The 15,335-nt window shown below is 35.0% G+C and overlaps 1 protein-coding gene across 1 annotated transcript in view; it reads right to left on the bottom strand.

Moving 5' to 3' along the window:
* Window positions 1-761: 761 nt before the first annotated feature.
* TM9SF2 (transmembrane 9 superfamily member 2) overlaps window positions 762-15,335 on the bottom strand; it is a 29,673-nt gene continuing 15,099 nt past the window's right edge. Inside the window, exons 7-17 of the mRNA XM_059839283.1 lie at window positions 14,770-14,881; window positions 12,820-12,899; window positions 12,618-12,726; window positions 12,362-12,494; window positions 11,992-12,111; window positions 9,774-9,831; window positions 8,970-9,129; window positions 7,328-7,479; window positions 6,192-6,303; window positions 5,414-5,585; window positions 762-1,427 (exon numbers count right to left, since the gene is read on the bottom strand). Coding sequence (XP_059695266.1) covers window positions 1,360-1,427; window positions 5,414-5,585; window positions 6,192-6,303; window positions 7,328-7,479; window positions 8,970-9,129; window positions 9,774-9,831; window positions 11,992-12,111; window positions 12,362-12,494; window positions 12,618-12,726; window positions 12,820-12,899; window positions 14,770-14,881 — 1,276 coding nt within the window. The 3' untranslated portion in view covers window positions 762-1,359. The remainder of the gene's footprint in view (window positions 1,428-5,413; window positions 5,586-6,191; window positions 6,304-7,327; window positions 7,480-8,969; window positions 9,130-9,773; window positions 9,832-11,991; window positions 12,112-12,361; window positions 12,495-12,617; window positions 12,727-12,819; window positions 12,900-14,769; window positions 14,882-15,335) is intronic.

Below are 15,335 nucleotides of genomic sequence, written 5' to 3'. Positions count from 1 at the left end.
ATTGTGGGAATGCCTCCTGAAGCCTTGATGTGACAACTTTTGGGAGGTTAATAACGACAAATTACCTTAACGAAGGATATTTTTATTGGGTCCAATATTCAAGCATCATCAGGTTAAGGTCCTATAGAAAAGTAAACTGGTAAGAATAAAACCCCCCAACCTTATGAATAGCAATTGGTACATGAAGTTTAATTTTAAATAAAATTGTACCAGCCAAATTGTGTTATGAATCTAAAACTACCAAACAAGGTTTGAACAAAATACTCCATTTCAAAAAAAGGCAAATATAGGTTTAATGCCAGTCATCCAAAATTGACATTAGTCTTTTAATATAAGGCAAAAATAGTAATTTTCTTTTATTTTTTTAACCTACATTAAGTACAGTCAGCAATAGTTGCTCTATAGAATATGCATCATTGAGATCTAAAAGCAAGATCAGCAGAGAATGCTGACTCATGCATTATAAGATCTTCTCAACATAGTGACAACTCCATAGCAATCTCTGGGTTAAGGACTGGATTAATGCTGCAGAGAGGCTTTGTTAAATGGGTGTATAATTTAGTTCCCATGCGCCACAATCACATGTCCATGTTATATCCATTGAGCACATATAATAATTCTTGCAGATCTAAATGTGTGTCAATATACATTAAACCATAGAAAATGCCATAAAATACTCTATGCAATCTTTAGGCATCTGTCTTCAATATAATTGTATTTACATATTTTTATGAACTTCTAATATGTAATAAGTCAATGAAGACATTTTTACAACGTTTATTGGATTATGAATTTATAAATTCAAGGACTCAGAGGCACATAGTTTAAAAGGCCAAGAACACCAAAACTAATTAAGTCACGGAAATCAGAATATTTATGGACGTAACACCAGTAAAAAATAAAAATCACATCCAGACTAAAAGCAACACTTCTTAAGAGTCATCCTTCAAAGTTAGCATAATAAAAAGTTCTCATTTCCCTCAAAGAAAAATAAATCATCCCACCTACCAAGCTAGAAAAACCTATTTACAGTTGTACTTTGATCAGAAGTATCATTAAGTTGTGTAATACAGCCACTTCTATTTTGCCATTAGAATTTAACATTTCTTTTAAAGTATAGTTGTATTTACAAATGCATAAATATCGTAACTCTGATCTTCATTAAGGTTTGAATGAAAACAGGTTGTTAAGTCACAATACAAACGTGTTAGTGGAAAAGTAGGTGCATTTCAGTATCATTCTCAAAGAACAGGAAGCCAATACTTCTGATAAAGCTCAAGCTCATCAACGAGACCAGGTTTTTAAGTTATGTTAATGAAGATTAAACCTCTTCTGTGTTAACTCTTTACATCGGTTTCTTCAGTCAACTTTCACTACGCTGTATATTTTGGTTACAAACCAAAAGCATGCAAAGAATCCAATTGTCCCTAAAAGAGAGAAAACAGAACACGACATGTTACAACTGACAGAGGAGACATTAATTTCTATCTGTAGTTTATAAGTCAGGATGTATGTATATGTGATCTGCTGTCCTTAGCCTTCAGTACATCAATCAGCTCAGATAATGGAAAGTCACAGACAGTAATCGGACCTTATAGGCATCAACTACTCTGTAACCTCTCATTATTTTCAGGAGCATAAAACAGATCATGTGTAACACTCTAGTAGTAAGATGCTTCTGTTTACTTTTTTTTCTCGTTGTTCCAGTATGCTGCAGTCCCACTCCTTCACACTACTCCATTTCACCCTTTCTCAGTGACTACTCACACACACTTTATCTCATCTGCTCAGCTATCAGAACATTGCTATTATATTTAATGAACATAATAACATTATCAGAGTTTCCATTACTTAGCAATACTTTAAGGTCTTGGAAAACTAGAGCACTATCTTTACTTCTCCATAGACTGAGTTACTACAAATTTCAAACTATAGAGTAGTTACTACACAACTTGTAGTCCGACTGAAAACATGTGTTACATACCTTAAAAATAAACACTTCTGAAATACTTATGACAGTCAAAAGGTACACACAGATTTGAACTAAAATTGGAGGATTAAGGTCATTTCCCTGATAACTTACTATCCTTCTAGCAGAAAAAAACCCAGTGGCTTCATCCCTTCTTTTTGTGTAACTCCAAAAGAAACTTTTAACAAAAATATTATTTTGAATGCGAAATAGTTAATATAGTTGAGCTTTGTTAATCTAACTGAATTACATCAAAATTCAGTCTCAATCAGAATGATTCTGGATTAAACAGCAGCTCAGAGCACCTGCTACTGGAACCTTAATTTCCCACAAAAACTAGGACAGGAAAAAAGCCCTGAAGATTATCTGATTTCTGCCTAAGTACCTCTTCTAAAATTATATGCTGAACTTATACAAGCATCAAAGAAGTTCTTTAGAGAAAAAAAACTTCCTTTGTTTTAGATCTGGTAAGAGGGACAACAAAAGTTGTGTGGTAACTTGTTGTCTATAAAAGCTTGAAAGGAACCATGAATGATATCATGGTCATTTTTTTTCACTTTACGCTTGCTAAACTACTGATGTTTACGTGATTCATTGACTATGATACGTAGTTGTGATCCCAGCTGTGAATCAAAGATTTGTCATGTAGCTCCTGGTATTCCGCCTGCTGAGTCTGATCAATGACCTGGAATGCAGTATGGATGCAAGTGCCTGAAGCATGTGTTACACTGACATAGCAGCAGGGCATCGTCAAAACCCTTCCTCCTGATCCTGACAATTTTTCACAGATGAGTAAGCAGCAGCAGAATAGCTTTCATACAACAATTATGACTTTTTCTTTTTAGCTTTTTTATCATCCTGACATGGGAAGTCAGTTGTGTTTGGGAGCAGTTTTTGCAAAATTGCTAGTATGTTCTTTTGTTTAAAAAAAAAGGAGAACTGCCTGTACCTTTACCCTACCTCTGATTTCTTCTGTAAATCCTTATCTCAGAGCACTTCAGTAAATCTCAGAGAACTGAACATAATCTGCTTTTACATTCATATCAATCTAAATGGACAAAATTCTTCTCAAATCTTAAGAAGTAGGATTATTTCCCCAATTTAAAAGGTAATTTGCACTTAATCTTGAGGGAAGTAGATAAAAAAATTGTTAAGCACAGTGTTTTACAATTCTGTGTAATTAATTACCTCAAGTGTATCCTCCCCTGATTTCTACACAGAAATTGAAAATTTAAAAAGCCAAGAGCATACAGACTCTGAAAACTTAGTTCTAGTTGCACAGGATGACTTGCATTTCCACTGTCCCAATTACAAACAAATGACTGCCACAAAAAGCAGCTGAAAGGGGCTGAAAATAAATCACCTCATCTTTGCATGCCTGTGAACCTACCCTAAAAATTTGCTGGCAGGTGCTGCACAGCCACTTGGTCAACTGAAAGTGAACACGTGAGCAAAGGAAAAAGGGGATGCAGTGGACACATCTTAATGCCTATAGACAATGTCATGTTACATGACTGACTCAAAAGAATAAGGGCAAAAGATGGATATTATATGAGTATCTGAGATGCAAAAGGCAGCTAAACCACATCTCAGCACAGAAAATTATTGTAAATCCCCTTTATCTTGAATGAATCTGCTCCAGAATTAGTGCACACATCCAAAGTGAACAAAGGAGACAGGGTAAACACAATTCTGGTTTTGGGCAAAACTGTTTACTATTACAGGCAGACTTGCTGTACATCTGTTGGAAAAGCTGGTGAAACGAAAATAATTTACCTTACACTTATGTAAGGCCTTACTATTTTTCACACTACTTTGTAAGTTTGCACCGCATTTAAAATTGATCTGCATACAGCAGTACACATTCACTTCCAGTTGAACAACCACAGGTCCTAGGATTTTTTAGTTCAATGAAACTATCAGTACACCCAGACCAGAGGTAAAGGTTAAGAGAAAAGTAGGGTGAGAAAGAAGAAAACCTGAGCAAGGGAGGAAGAATCTCTGATCTATGCATTCAGAATGATTTGCAAACTGGTACAGAAATATGAATAAAAGCAGAGATGCATAAATTACAAACGATCTGCAAGCAATGCCAAAATACATTGGACTGACTTAAAATGAAGGATGGAAGATAAAACTGACCACTTTTGGGACACAGCTTGATCACTTTTCAATGAGATTATATAATGCACTCAAGTCCCATTTCTTCTTTTTAACAGGCAATGACCCAAGAAAATCCTTGCAGGCCATTGCTCCCATTCATCATCATCTGCATTCAGTCCACAAACAGCTTCAATATTTCCTTAGCTGAAGTGGACATGTCTCGAAATATTCAGTTACACTTAAAATGAACACCATTCTTAGTTCTTTTTTCTTTCATTATTTTTGCTCTCCTAGGTTAAGCAGAAATGAAAATTCTACTTAATAGTCATAGTGAGATTTGTATTAAAAGCTCTGATGACAAGCCATTTGTAGTCTAGGAGGCCTCAAAATATAGTGTCTATACACAGATACATGTCCAAGCCTTTGGAATCATTAAAAGTCATCATCAACATGAAGCCTGAAATTATTTAACCACTGATCAGTTCAAAGTAGTCTCAGAAGTACTGCTCTGTAGGGCAGAGTATACAGAGTATCTGTATTCTGCTGGAGCAGAACACAGAATTTTTAAGATCTTTTTGAGGAGCTGGCGGTTGCTGCCTTCTTGCATCAGTCTGAAAGGAGACTTCTTGCATTTTCACTGCCATTTTTCCACCCAAAACAAGGGCTATTTCTGTCTGACTGAAGACTACAATGGAAAATTTTGTGACCTCATCTCAATTACTGAAGAGGAAATTGAAATGCAGCACCTAAGACAGATGTATTTTCCAAACACTCACAATGAAGATTACAAGGTTCTGACAAGACTGATAAAAAAAATGTTAGAGAAATTCTGTCTGCTTCCCACACCACTTCAATGTAATTGGGATAAAGGTAAATATATTCTGGAAGAGAGCAAATTAAAAAAAAAAAAGGCATTCTTTGTCAACCTTTATTCCCCTCTCTTTCTTCCACCTATCCCATAAAATCTGCAGTTTTTATCTTGACACTGTAACTTTATACTTGATTGTGTGATTTGAAATGTGCTTCTCCGAAGACAACTAATTAAAAAAAACTTGAGTTAGTCATATGACTATCATAAAAATAAAATCTGGAAAAGCATTTATCACATATTTGTAGACCTAATTATAGGCCACACCTCAAGTTAGCAGTAGTTTTGCCTCATCCTCACTTATCTCTTTTATTAAAGTTTTTAAGAATATAGTTGCAATTTGCTACACCTGGAAAAAAATCAAAGGCATACATAAATTTATAATTCTGTAACAAGATCAGTTTTGCCAAGGATTCTACTGTGCAAAACTAAAGGCAGATTCAAAATTTAAAATTCAGTTTCAATACACTTACCTGTGAAAAGGAAGAAGATCAAAACCATAATCATGGTATAACCAAAGTATAAAATGGTGCTAGCTGTTCCTGTGATTTGCAGTTTAGAAAAGAAATAATGTATTGCATATATTAGGAAATAAACTGCAGTGAAGCCACTCGTGAGAAATGAACGCCACTGCCAGTGATAATCCTAGGAGTGAGAAAAAATACAAATGCATTAGAAATACTGCGTACACCTCTAGCCCACTGATCCTACTAGTAAATGAAGAGCTACTTTCTCTATAATGACTTTATCCAAAACTTAAGTTTTCGTAGGGTTTTTTATCTAGAGGGAGAAGAGCTATATATAATCAATACTGCTTTAATGACACCATTCAAAAAATTAGGGATAAGTAACCTAAATATCAATAGCAAATACACAAAATACTAAAACCCCAAATAAGCCACGTGTACTTCTTTCCAGCCATAGAGATTTTTTTCCCAAGGTTGGGCATGTCCAAAATGCATTCTGATTGAACAAAATTAATGGATTAATTTAGCACCTTCAAAAAACAGGGAGAATATAAAGATGTGATATCTGAATTGGCAATACCCAGTGCAAGGTTTTAATATTTCTTATAAGTTTTGCCAAAAGTAGCCTGCTTTACTTTTTAAAGACATGGTTTAAGTACATCTCATCTAGCACTAGTGTTCACGTTGAATTCTGGAATACTTATTTTCAATTACAAAAGCATTAACATTTTTGAAGCATTCTTAGAACATTATCAGGTTTGAAAACAGAGGAAATATTTCCTACCTCTGCACATAGATGGAAGTAGCAGAGCAATATTGTAGCCTCAGAACATGTAATAACCAAAATAATGAATACCAGAAACAGGAAGCCAAACATGTAATACATCTGGTGGGACCTATAAAAGTGAGTTAAAAAAAAAATTAAAATGGCCATTGTGCTATTATTTCTTCATAGGTAGTAACATCACCTTCACCTTAACTATTTCCCCTTCTTATTGAAATACTGTCAATTGTGCAGCCATACAATTGACTAATTTATTTTCTAACTAAAGAATAGTAACCTTGGCAGCTCAGTCTGAGAACACTGAGAAAGCAAGGCCAAAGTATGCCCCTGGTTGGGATTTTAGAGAAAGAAATGACTAAACATAATGGTGAAATCACAGTTCAAGTGAAGTCAGCACGACCTCTTCCACTGACTTCAGAAGAACCTGGATTTCACCTCACATTTCAATCAAAGGGGCAAAGCTCCAAAATAACAAGAAATGTCAAATGCTGTAGCTGTCTGTGTTTGGTAGAGGCACCTATTCAAGGTTCAGAAACAGTTTAACAAGATCCAATAACTAAATTGTGCCAGAAGGAAGACAAATTCCTCACAGTAGATTAGTTTGTCAGTGAGCTCACATCGAAATTCACTTATACTGGACTACTCTATGAGGCTTTCTTTTTAAAAAAAACTACTCTTTAATAAAGATTTCACAAGAATTTGTTCTTGGTTCTTTTTTTTTCCTCCCAAGAGTAGTAATACTTTTCTAGCCTAATAACAGCTACAAAAAAATCTCAAGTTTATTTTAATAAACTTTACTACTGTCAAGTTATATGACATATACCAGCTTCAGAGCCACTTCCACATGAAGTCACAAGAGTAGCATGAGAAAACAACAAACTATCTGAAGGTAGGTCAGCTGTGAATTGCTAAGCATATCACAGCCACCTCTCTGTACACCTCGACAAGCACAAGAGGCACCGAGCATCTTTGAAATAACAAAACATTAAGAAGATATTGACATTTAAATATTATTGAAGTAGTATTACAGTAACACTGCATCCTCAAATAATCAGGGAAAGCAACTTGAAGAAAAACTTTCACAAAGAAATGACCACTTTTTATGACAGAGAAAATTCAATTTATTGTGAACTTACCAAATACTATTGAGAATGAAGAACAACTGTATAAAGATACATCCAAAAGGAAGAATCCCTCCCATGATAATACCAGGTAATGGCTTTGTATAGAATGATTGCTCAGGAATCTGACGTGGAATTTGATTTGTGCGAACAGGGTGTTCAATAGCCTTTAAATGAAAATAACAAACAGTTAAATAAATAAAATATCAAACCCTTTTGCTTTGTTTTTGTAATGAGTGGTGGCAAAAAGTCTACTCTTTATTTTGAGCATGTGCATATCCAGCTACACTACATTTGCTTTTGCTCCAGCTCAGTTACCAACACTTGCTTGGCAAACTTGCTAAAAGATAGCTCTTACTGAAAACATAGTGACAGACATTTTGGACTTCCTTTTTAATGTTTGCCTATCTATCATCTGTTACAGAGCCTGAGCTGATTTACCACATTTAAGCTGGCGTAGTGGTGGTGCAGATTCCTGTTTTCACCTTCTAAAAATTCCTGCATGATATCTTTCAGGATTTACTTAAAGATCGCACTAGGATAAACTTACTGAAAGGACTCAATCTGGCAATTTAATCCTAATTTAAAACACATGCATGGATCAGTATGGTGGAAGAAAACTATGTAAGGCATTGTAAGATACACGCATACTTTGCATCTTTCACCTTTCATAAAGATTACATGAAAAGCATCAATATATACTTCCTTTCTGATTTGATTTTCAATTTTTTTTGATATTTTTGTGACACCTACCACATTGCCTTATTAGCTTATCAAATCTTCCTTCCTTAAAAGAAGACATACACACCTGTACAATGCAGGAGAACTTGATGGAATTTCAACATGGTTATCAGAAAAAACCCACTGAATTAAAAAGTGCCTACTAAAACAATATTCTCTGAAGGTATTAGAGGAGACCTACAGAAAGACAGAAACCTAGCTTCCTATGCAGAAGAAAACCCACAAATGAATCTGCACTTATAGAAATTTATTTGTGGGAGCAGTAAATAGTTTTTTTTTTTTAAAAAAAAAAAGAACCAATCTCATTGTTTAATGATTTGGTCACCAAATTATAAAATGTTTGGTCACAAAGAGCCCTCATAAAAATAGGAAAATTTATTGGTTTAGGAGTAAATCACAATTAATGTCAGCCAAGCAGAGATAACCATTTACAGAACACTTATGCAAACAGATTTCACAGAACTCTAGCAATTTGATCAGCAAACATCCTCAGTGTAGAGGGCAAACATCCTCAGTGTAGAGGGCAGACAGGAACAAGAAATACGTGACAAAACCCAGAAATGCATAATCTGCTTTCCCTCATGCTTGCTGGGTCAAGTACTTGTTTTAGTATATGAAAAAGATGCTAATTGAAATAAAAATGCTCAAATCACTGATTTATCTGTAGCAGTCACTTAATTAAATACAATGACAACCCAAATCACTGCAGAGAAGTATCACTGCCACCAACTAAGTGTCACAGCCTTGGAATACCAAGACTGGCTATCTAAGGCAGTTCTAAAGCAACTGAACTGAACTGGAGCCAACAGTGCAACTAGCTAAGGTGCTACCTCAGTCATGGCCTATGCAGAGAAAAATATTTGTGCCTGTTTATGTATGTATACACTTAAAAAACCAACTTCTCAGAAACACTTACGTTTTTCTTAAACCCAAAATAGGCACCAATAAACGTCAGTGGTACAGATATGCAAAACCAGAGTGCCAAAATAGCAACCAAGGTACCGAACGGAATAGCTGCTGAAGAGCCCTCTCCCCAGAGAATGAGGTTCATGATAAAGAAATCCGCAAATACAATTCTGAAAAACAACAGAGCACATTTAGAGCAAAGAAACACTTCTGAACATTTAGTAACCTTGACAAAACAATGATACTGTTTTGAGATTTTAGCACAAATCTCTGCTAAAACCAAGTGACACATAAAAAATATGAAAACAAAGAGATCAGACAAGCAATTCTTTGTTAATCTAGTGGGACTGAACTCCAGCAGGCACTGACGTTCCAACTAAGCTATTTCAAATATATGCTTGTCTTAACTACACTTCAGGGTAAGACTGCTTGCTGTGATTAAACGGAAAAAATTATCAGAGTGGTTATATATTATATGACACTATATAAGACTGACTACAGTGCAGTCAGAATAGTGCAGTCCAGAGAATAAAAGAAAACAATGAAAAAGTGGGCCTAAAACTTACTACAATCATAATGCTTTTTCTTAATCAACCTTTTCATGTAGTGAGAGTAATAAATGCTTACAAAAAAAATCCAAGGAAGATATGCCACTAACATACTCATCTTTGTCAAAAGCACCATGATACTCTTGTAGCTCCCTGAATAAAGGGACAATGTTAGATTTACTTGTATAGCTGAAACCCAAAAAATTAGCTATGCACATCAGAGAACCAATTTAATTCTCTTAATCATGACAATATTATCTACTTACCCAGGACAAAGGAATGATGTCAGCAGGACATTTGTTTTCCATTTCTCACCTCCAAATGCTGTATATTAAAACATTTGACAGACATTAAAACATGCATTAAGCTCAACTATTAATTTTCCAGTCCATTTACCTGTTATACTTAGCTTGCAAATACTCAAATAATGTGCTATCATGCCCAAAACTTGTAAACTTAAATATTCAGTAATAAAAGTGGCTTTCCTTATCCTATTGCTTAACCACAGAACTTCAAAGCAAAACATCTCAGACCAAGGTCAGGAAAGGTATCCAACTAAAACTGTGTTTCTGACGACTTTATCTACTAAAAGGAGGGAGCAGATTTGCAGTATTTCTAAATCTTTAAAAAATGTTTTAAACCTGGAGTGATTAAGAAATTTAAGCTTTCTAGTATTTGAGTGCAGGTTTCAGCAGGTAAAGATACATATATATGTGAAAATCAAGCTTAACAGTTTTCTTGAAATAATTCTTGCCTATGAATCTTACAGCAGAGTCAAAACTAACACGCTTACAGAAGTAGTGATGTTTTCTTGAGTCTTAACAGCATTAAGCAGTGTTGATACCAAAAGACCAAAGATAGCTTTTTTAAGAAAATCTTTGAATTTGCACTATGCTGATAAAAATTCTAGTCAATACACTTTCAAATGAAAATATCCTGCTGGAGTGCAGTGAAGCTGATAATTTCATCTGAGCACTGCCATAATGACATGCTTCTTTATTTCAAGAGTCAGAAGTGATTACAGTTAGAGTGATTTTAATTAAGTTTCTATTTCTTCATAAAAACTTGGTAGAATGTGACAGCAGTTATTAAGATTAACCATTTAATTTCAACTCAGGTTTCAATTTTAAATGCAATTTTGGAAAAAAAAACCCCAACTTCTAAAATTGGATATCCATTTCAGTTGCATTTTGTTTTATGCATCACATTATTTGTATACTATAGAAAAAAACCCCATTCATGTTTACATGCTCTAATACAGGGTATAAACCACTTCCTATTATAACAAAAATATCTCTGGATCAGTCACTCACTATCTTAGTAATTAAACACAACATTCAAGTATCAACTAAGTGATTACCAATAAGTAAAATATTAAATTTTATCCTTAATAACGAGATTTCCACTAAAGACACAGGATTCAATTTACCATCAATACACTTCAAAATATCCTTCAAAACACACATTATACACCACAATATAAAGAATAATTCTATCATCAACTATGCTCTTAGTACTAAAATTTCCTTCTGTTTAAGTCTAGCTGGTTTGGATATTAGAATACGTCACTTTCACGTCACCACCACTACGTAAAAACTCCCTACAAGATACAAACTCACTTTTCCCACTGGTATTCCCCATATGAAAATTACAAAATGGTAAGAAGAAAGCTCTCCAATATCTACTGCCAGGCTGAAGTTCTGAAATAAACTTCTCCTCTAGCCCCATATATTCACAACTAAAGTAGTTCAAAAGATTCATTTCTCTCAGTCAAAAAACCTTTCACCTTGAGTACGGTAATTAAAACAAGCTGTATGTGGAATGCCATGCTTCACCTTAAAATAAATCAGAGGATACAGGGGTAAACCATCTGAGGCTGGCAGACAGACAGGTCTTGAAACAATAGCTGGGATCAGTGAGGGAGAACAGTATCAACTAACTCCTGTCAGGGGCCCAAACACCACAGGGCTGATTTCTACAACTACAGAACAGTCCTTCTCCCTGTGCTCCAGCCACAATCCAATGAGCATTATTCTCCAAAATACCTGGGAGCTAGCTAAAAAGAGGTCACAAATCTCAGGCATGCAAGAACTGAGGTTCACAATTTGGGGGTGCAGGTGTGTGTTACCAAGCAACATCCACAGCTAAAATTCAATGCAGGTTTACACAGTTTCCACAGTGACAGGAAACAGAAGGAGAAAACAGTCTGATGTAAAGATGTAATTACCTTAGTACTAATATTATTTAATTCCACAAATACACAGCAGCAAGAACAATTCAGGGTCTTTAGGCATGATTACATCAAAACCAGTGTTAACTATGTCAAGTGTTCTATATATGTATATTCTGTTGTTAAGGTAAGTACATTTCCCCAGGTTGCCCTGAGGGAAGCTACAAACAGTGCAGCAAAATAAAAATCGGTTCTGTAATGATAATTTATGTTAATGAACTTAAGCCTTGTCATTTTCAGTAACTATTACTCACATTTGTAGAATCTGGCAGCAACATAACCGGCTGGAGTTCCAAGCAATACCCACAAAACTACAGCACAGGTCATTAGAGCTCCCCTGTTAGCAGGTGACAAAAATCCCAGGCAAGCAAAAACTGTGAAGCAGAGATGCACAATTTTAGAAATGATGTTAGAAACCTTAGACTATATGTTTGACTTGAAGCCAGTACATCAGTTATCTTATAATCTGTGCATACTAAACTGCATGTCTACTACATCAGCTCACTGTTTCTAATGACTTTAATGAAATTTCTAGACAAAATGATACTGCTATTTTTACTAGCAACATGCAATTAGCAGTGAAAAATCACATACAATCAACTAAATCCTCCCCACTTTACTTACATAGGGTAACAAAAGTCATTATTAAGATTTGTGTGCCAGAGCCTAGAAAAACTGACAACAGCATTCCTTTTCTTGGGGGCCTGAAAATATCACCATGAACCAGTTTCCAACCAAATTCTTCTTGAGCATCTTCCTGTAAAAGAAATACATCTATTTTAATACAGTAGATTGCAACTTAAATAGCCTGTTACAGCTACACATTTAACTGGAAAAATTACATTCCAAATAAATATAAGGAGCTACTTTTTACACTTACAGTGGAATCCATTTGATTGTATCTTGCTATATCTTTATGGAGTGTCCTCAACATAATCATAGCTACCATTCCAGACAGAAAGAGGACAATCACCAGGGAATTCATAATACTGAAAAGAAAAAGGAAAAAAAAAAAGAAATTAATGAAAATCATAATTCAAACTGCAATGTAAACACTTCAGTACAATAAATGTCCTCCTTACCTAAACCACTGGATGTGAGTGTGAGGCATGGATTCCAAAATATAATCCCATCTTGATGCCCACCTGATATTTTTTTCTTCCTGGAAGAGTAAACACATGAACATCAGATACAGTCAGTACCCAACTCATAGATTTAAAAGTTGATGTTTGTGTAAAGCAATTTTGCGACTAACTGAAATTTCAAGTTCCATGCCTTACAGGAAATAGTTTAATAATAGCTACCTAGAGCAAACCTAAGATTTGACCATAGACTCTAAACCAAAATATTATCTGAATTTGAGCACCTGTGTCTTCTTAAGACATTAAGGCTTACCAAATTAATTTAATTGTGCATCCTCCCTTCAAGAACTGTATTGGTTCATCTGGAATGGACTTGCAGAATAATGAAAGAACACACATTTTTTTAGCACATGTAAGTCCATATATCAAGAAAGTAAGCTATGTTATACAGTCTCCAGCATGATACTTCACTCTCTAGATCACGCTCTGTCCAAATTATCCTTTGCTTTCACTTACCCTTATTTCAGTACCAAACACCAATCCCACTACAAATGGCTTTTACTGCAGGACAGGTGGAAAGACAATACTACAGAACTTACACTGCTAGCAGAGGGAAGCAAATTATTCCTCCAGGCATTTCAACAGATTAAACTTATTCAAAATGAACATTCATTGATCAAAAACACTTCAAAAAGAACATTTCTTTGTTTTATTTTGCAGAATAAACAGGAAAAAAGGAACAGACAGTGTTAATCAAGGTGAAGAAGGCTATTAAACAAACCAATTAACAAAACTGGCTAGGTGTCTGACAGGCTGTTATTTCACTTATAACATACAAGAGCAAGAGTGCTTTCCAGTAAAGCTAGATTTTGAAAAAAAAAAACCAGTGGGTTAAAAAAATGTAGCCAAGATCACATATATAGTTCACTGAGATAATAAAACCATGTCTCAAAGGAAGCAACAAATTTCTAAACCAGTATCAATGACTCTAGGACAGAACTGCCTTTTCTTTTTGTCTTCCTGAGATGAGCTGGTCTGCCAACCCAACAGAAATTCAGGAGATTGCCTCCAATTGATGTAACACTGTGCACAAGACAGGTGCACACACAGAGGTGGGCATGTCATTTTTAAGGACAAACAATAAAATAATATGAAGCTGAGGTCACTCTTAATTACTAACTTCTCACAGGTTTCCAGAAATACTTGCTTTTCAGCATACAAATTCATTTCAGCACCACAACTGATATAATTTCTCAAAATATCATTATATAGTATATACATGATATAATCCCTCCTGAATATACTTCTTATACTATTTATTGTATTTTTAACTCAGAGTGGAAGCAGTTTGAGAAGGAGTAGGGAACTTTGATAAACAGTTTGTCCAGCAAACTCCACCTACAGAAAACCAAAACAAAATCAAAATCTCCCTCTCTTGTTTGTCAGCAGAATGAGAAATATTCAGCTATCACTGCTGCCTGCAGTTGCCTGATATACTGCTCCTCTGCTTTTAAATAGAGAGTAGTAGAACAAAGACTACCAGCTTCCTACTCTTTTGAAGGATTCCAGGGGAGGAAGACCTTAAAGAGAAGGCAGCTTTTGCAGCAGGAGGGCAGAAAACTATCAGCTTTAACCTACCTACATGAAACACACAATTTCTCAGACTTAAGAACTCGGATTGAAAAATAATCTACCAGACAACCTAGGCAGATGTGGAAAGTGTGACTCTCAAAAACCACATATGTGTTTCACATCTACTCTGTGTGTATTGGTATGCAAAACTGTAATGTACATGGTTAAATCCCAAACCACCTCTGACATTCCAGTTCAAATAAAGTTTTAAAATTACAAATTTACTATTCTGAGCCAATTTTAATTGTCCATCTTTATAATTCAGAGTATTAATGCATGATTTTAAGATGTAACTACCACAGAAATCTTAGTACTCACATGAAAAGTAACTGAGTACGTGTATGCAATTTTGACTTCTCCACTGGCCTTATTACTTATATCCATGGGTACTCCTGAGCAGTCAGGGTTGTCTGGATGAGTATGCTTGTAACTGCAGGAAGACAAAACACAGAATGAAAGCCACTTCACTGACAACGTTCTTAAGAAAGAATTCATTCATCTTAGAAAAGCATACTAAGGATTCTTCCCTTAAATATAAGAATTGTACTTAATGTCTCATAAATTTCAGAATTCATAAGGAACATATTCTAAGCTCAGGAATTTTTTAAACTTGAACTTCTTAAATAAGATTTGTCTCTTCTAAAAAAGAGCACAGTCTCTAAAGCAGAATACCAAAAATGAAAGAAGCCTTAGTATTGCTATGAACTTCCAAAACATTAAAAAAGTTCGACCACCAGAATTACTAACTTCTGTCAGGAAAAATACTTTCAACTGATCCAACAATGCAAGAAGCTCAGTTATACCATGAAAGACAAGATGCTAAGAAATAACACAACAGACACCAGTTGTGCAAAAGCCACACAGACACCGGGACAACTGATAAG

This window comes from Haemorhous mexicanus, chromosome 2, assembly GCF_027477595.1.
Source record: "Haemorhous mexicanus isolate bHaeMex1 chromosome 2, bHaeMex1.pri, whole genome shotgun sequence".
Lineage (NCBI taxonomy): Eukaryota > Metazoa > Chordata > Aves > Passeriformes > Fringillidae > Haemorhous > Haemorhous mexicanus.
This window is presented reverse-complemented; position numbering and strand designations above follow the sequence as displayed.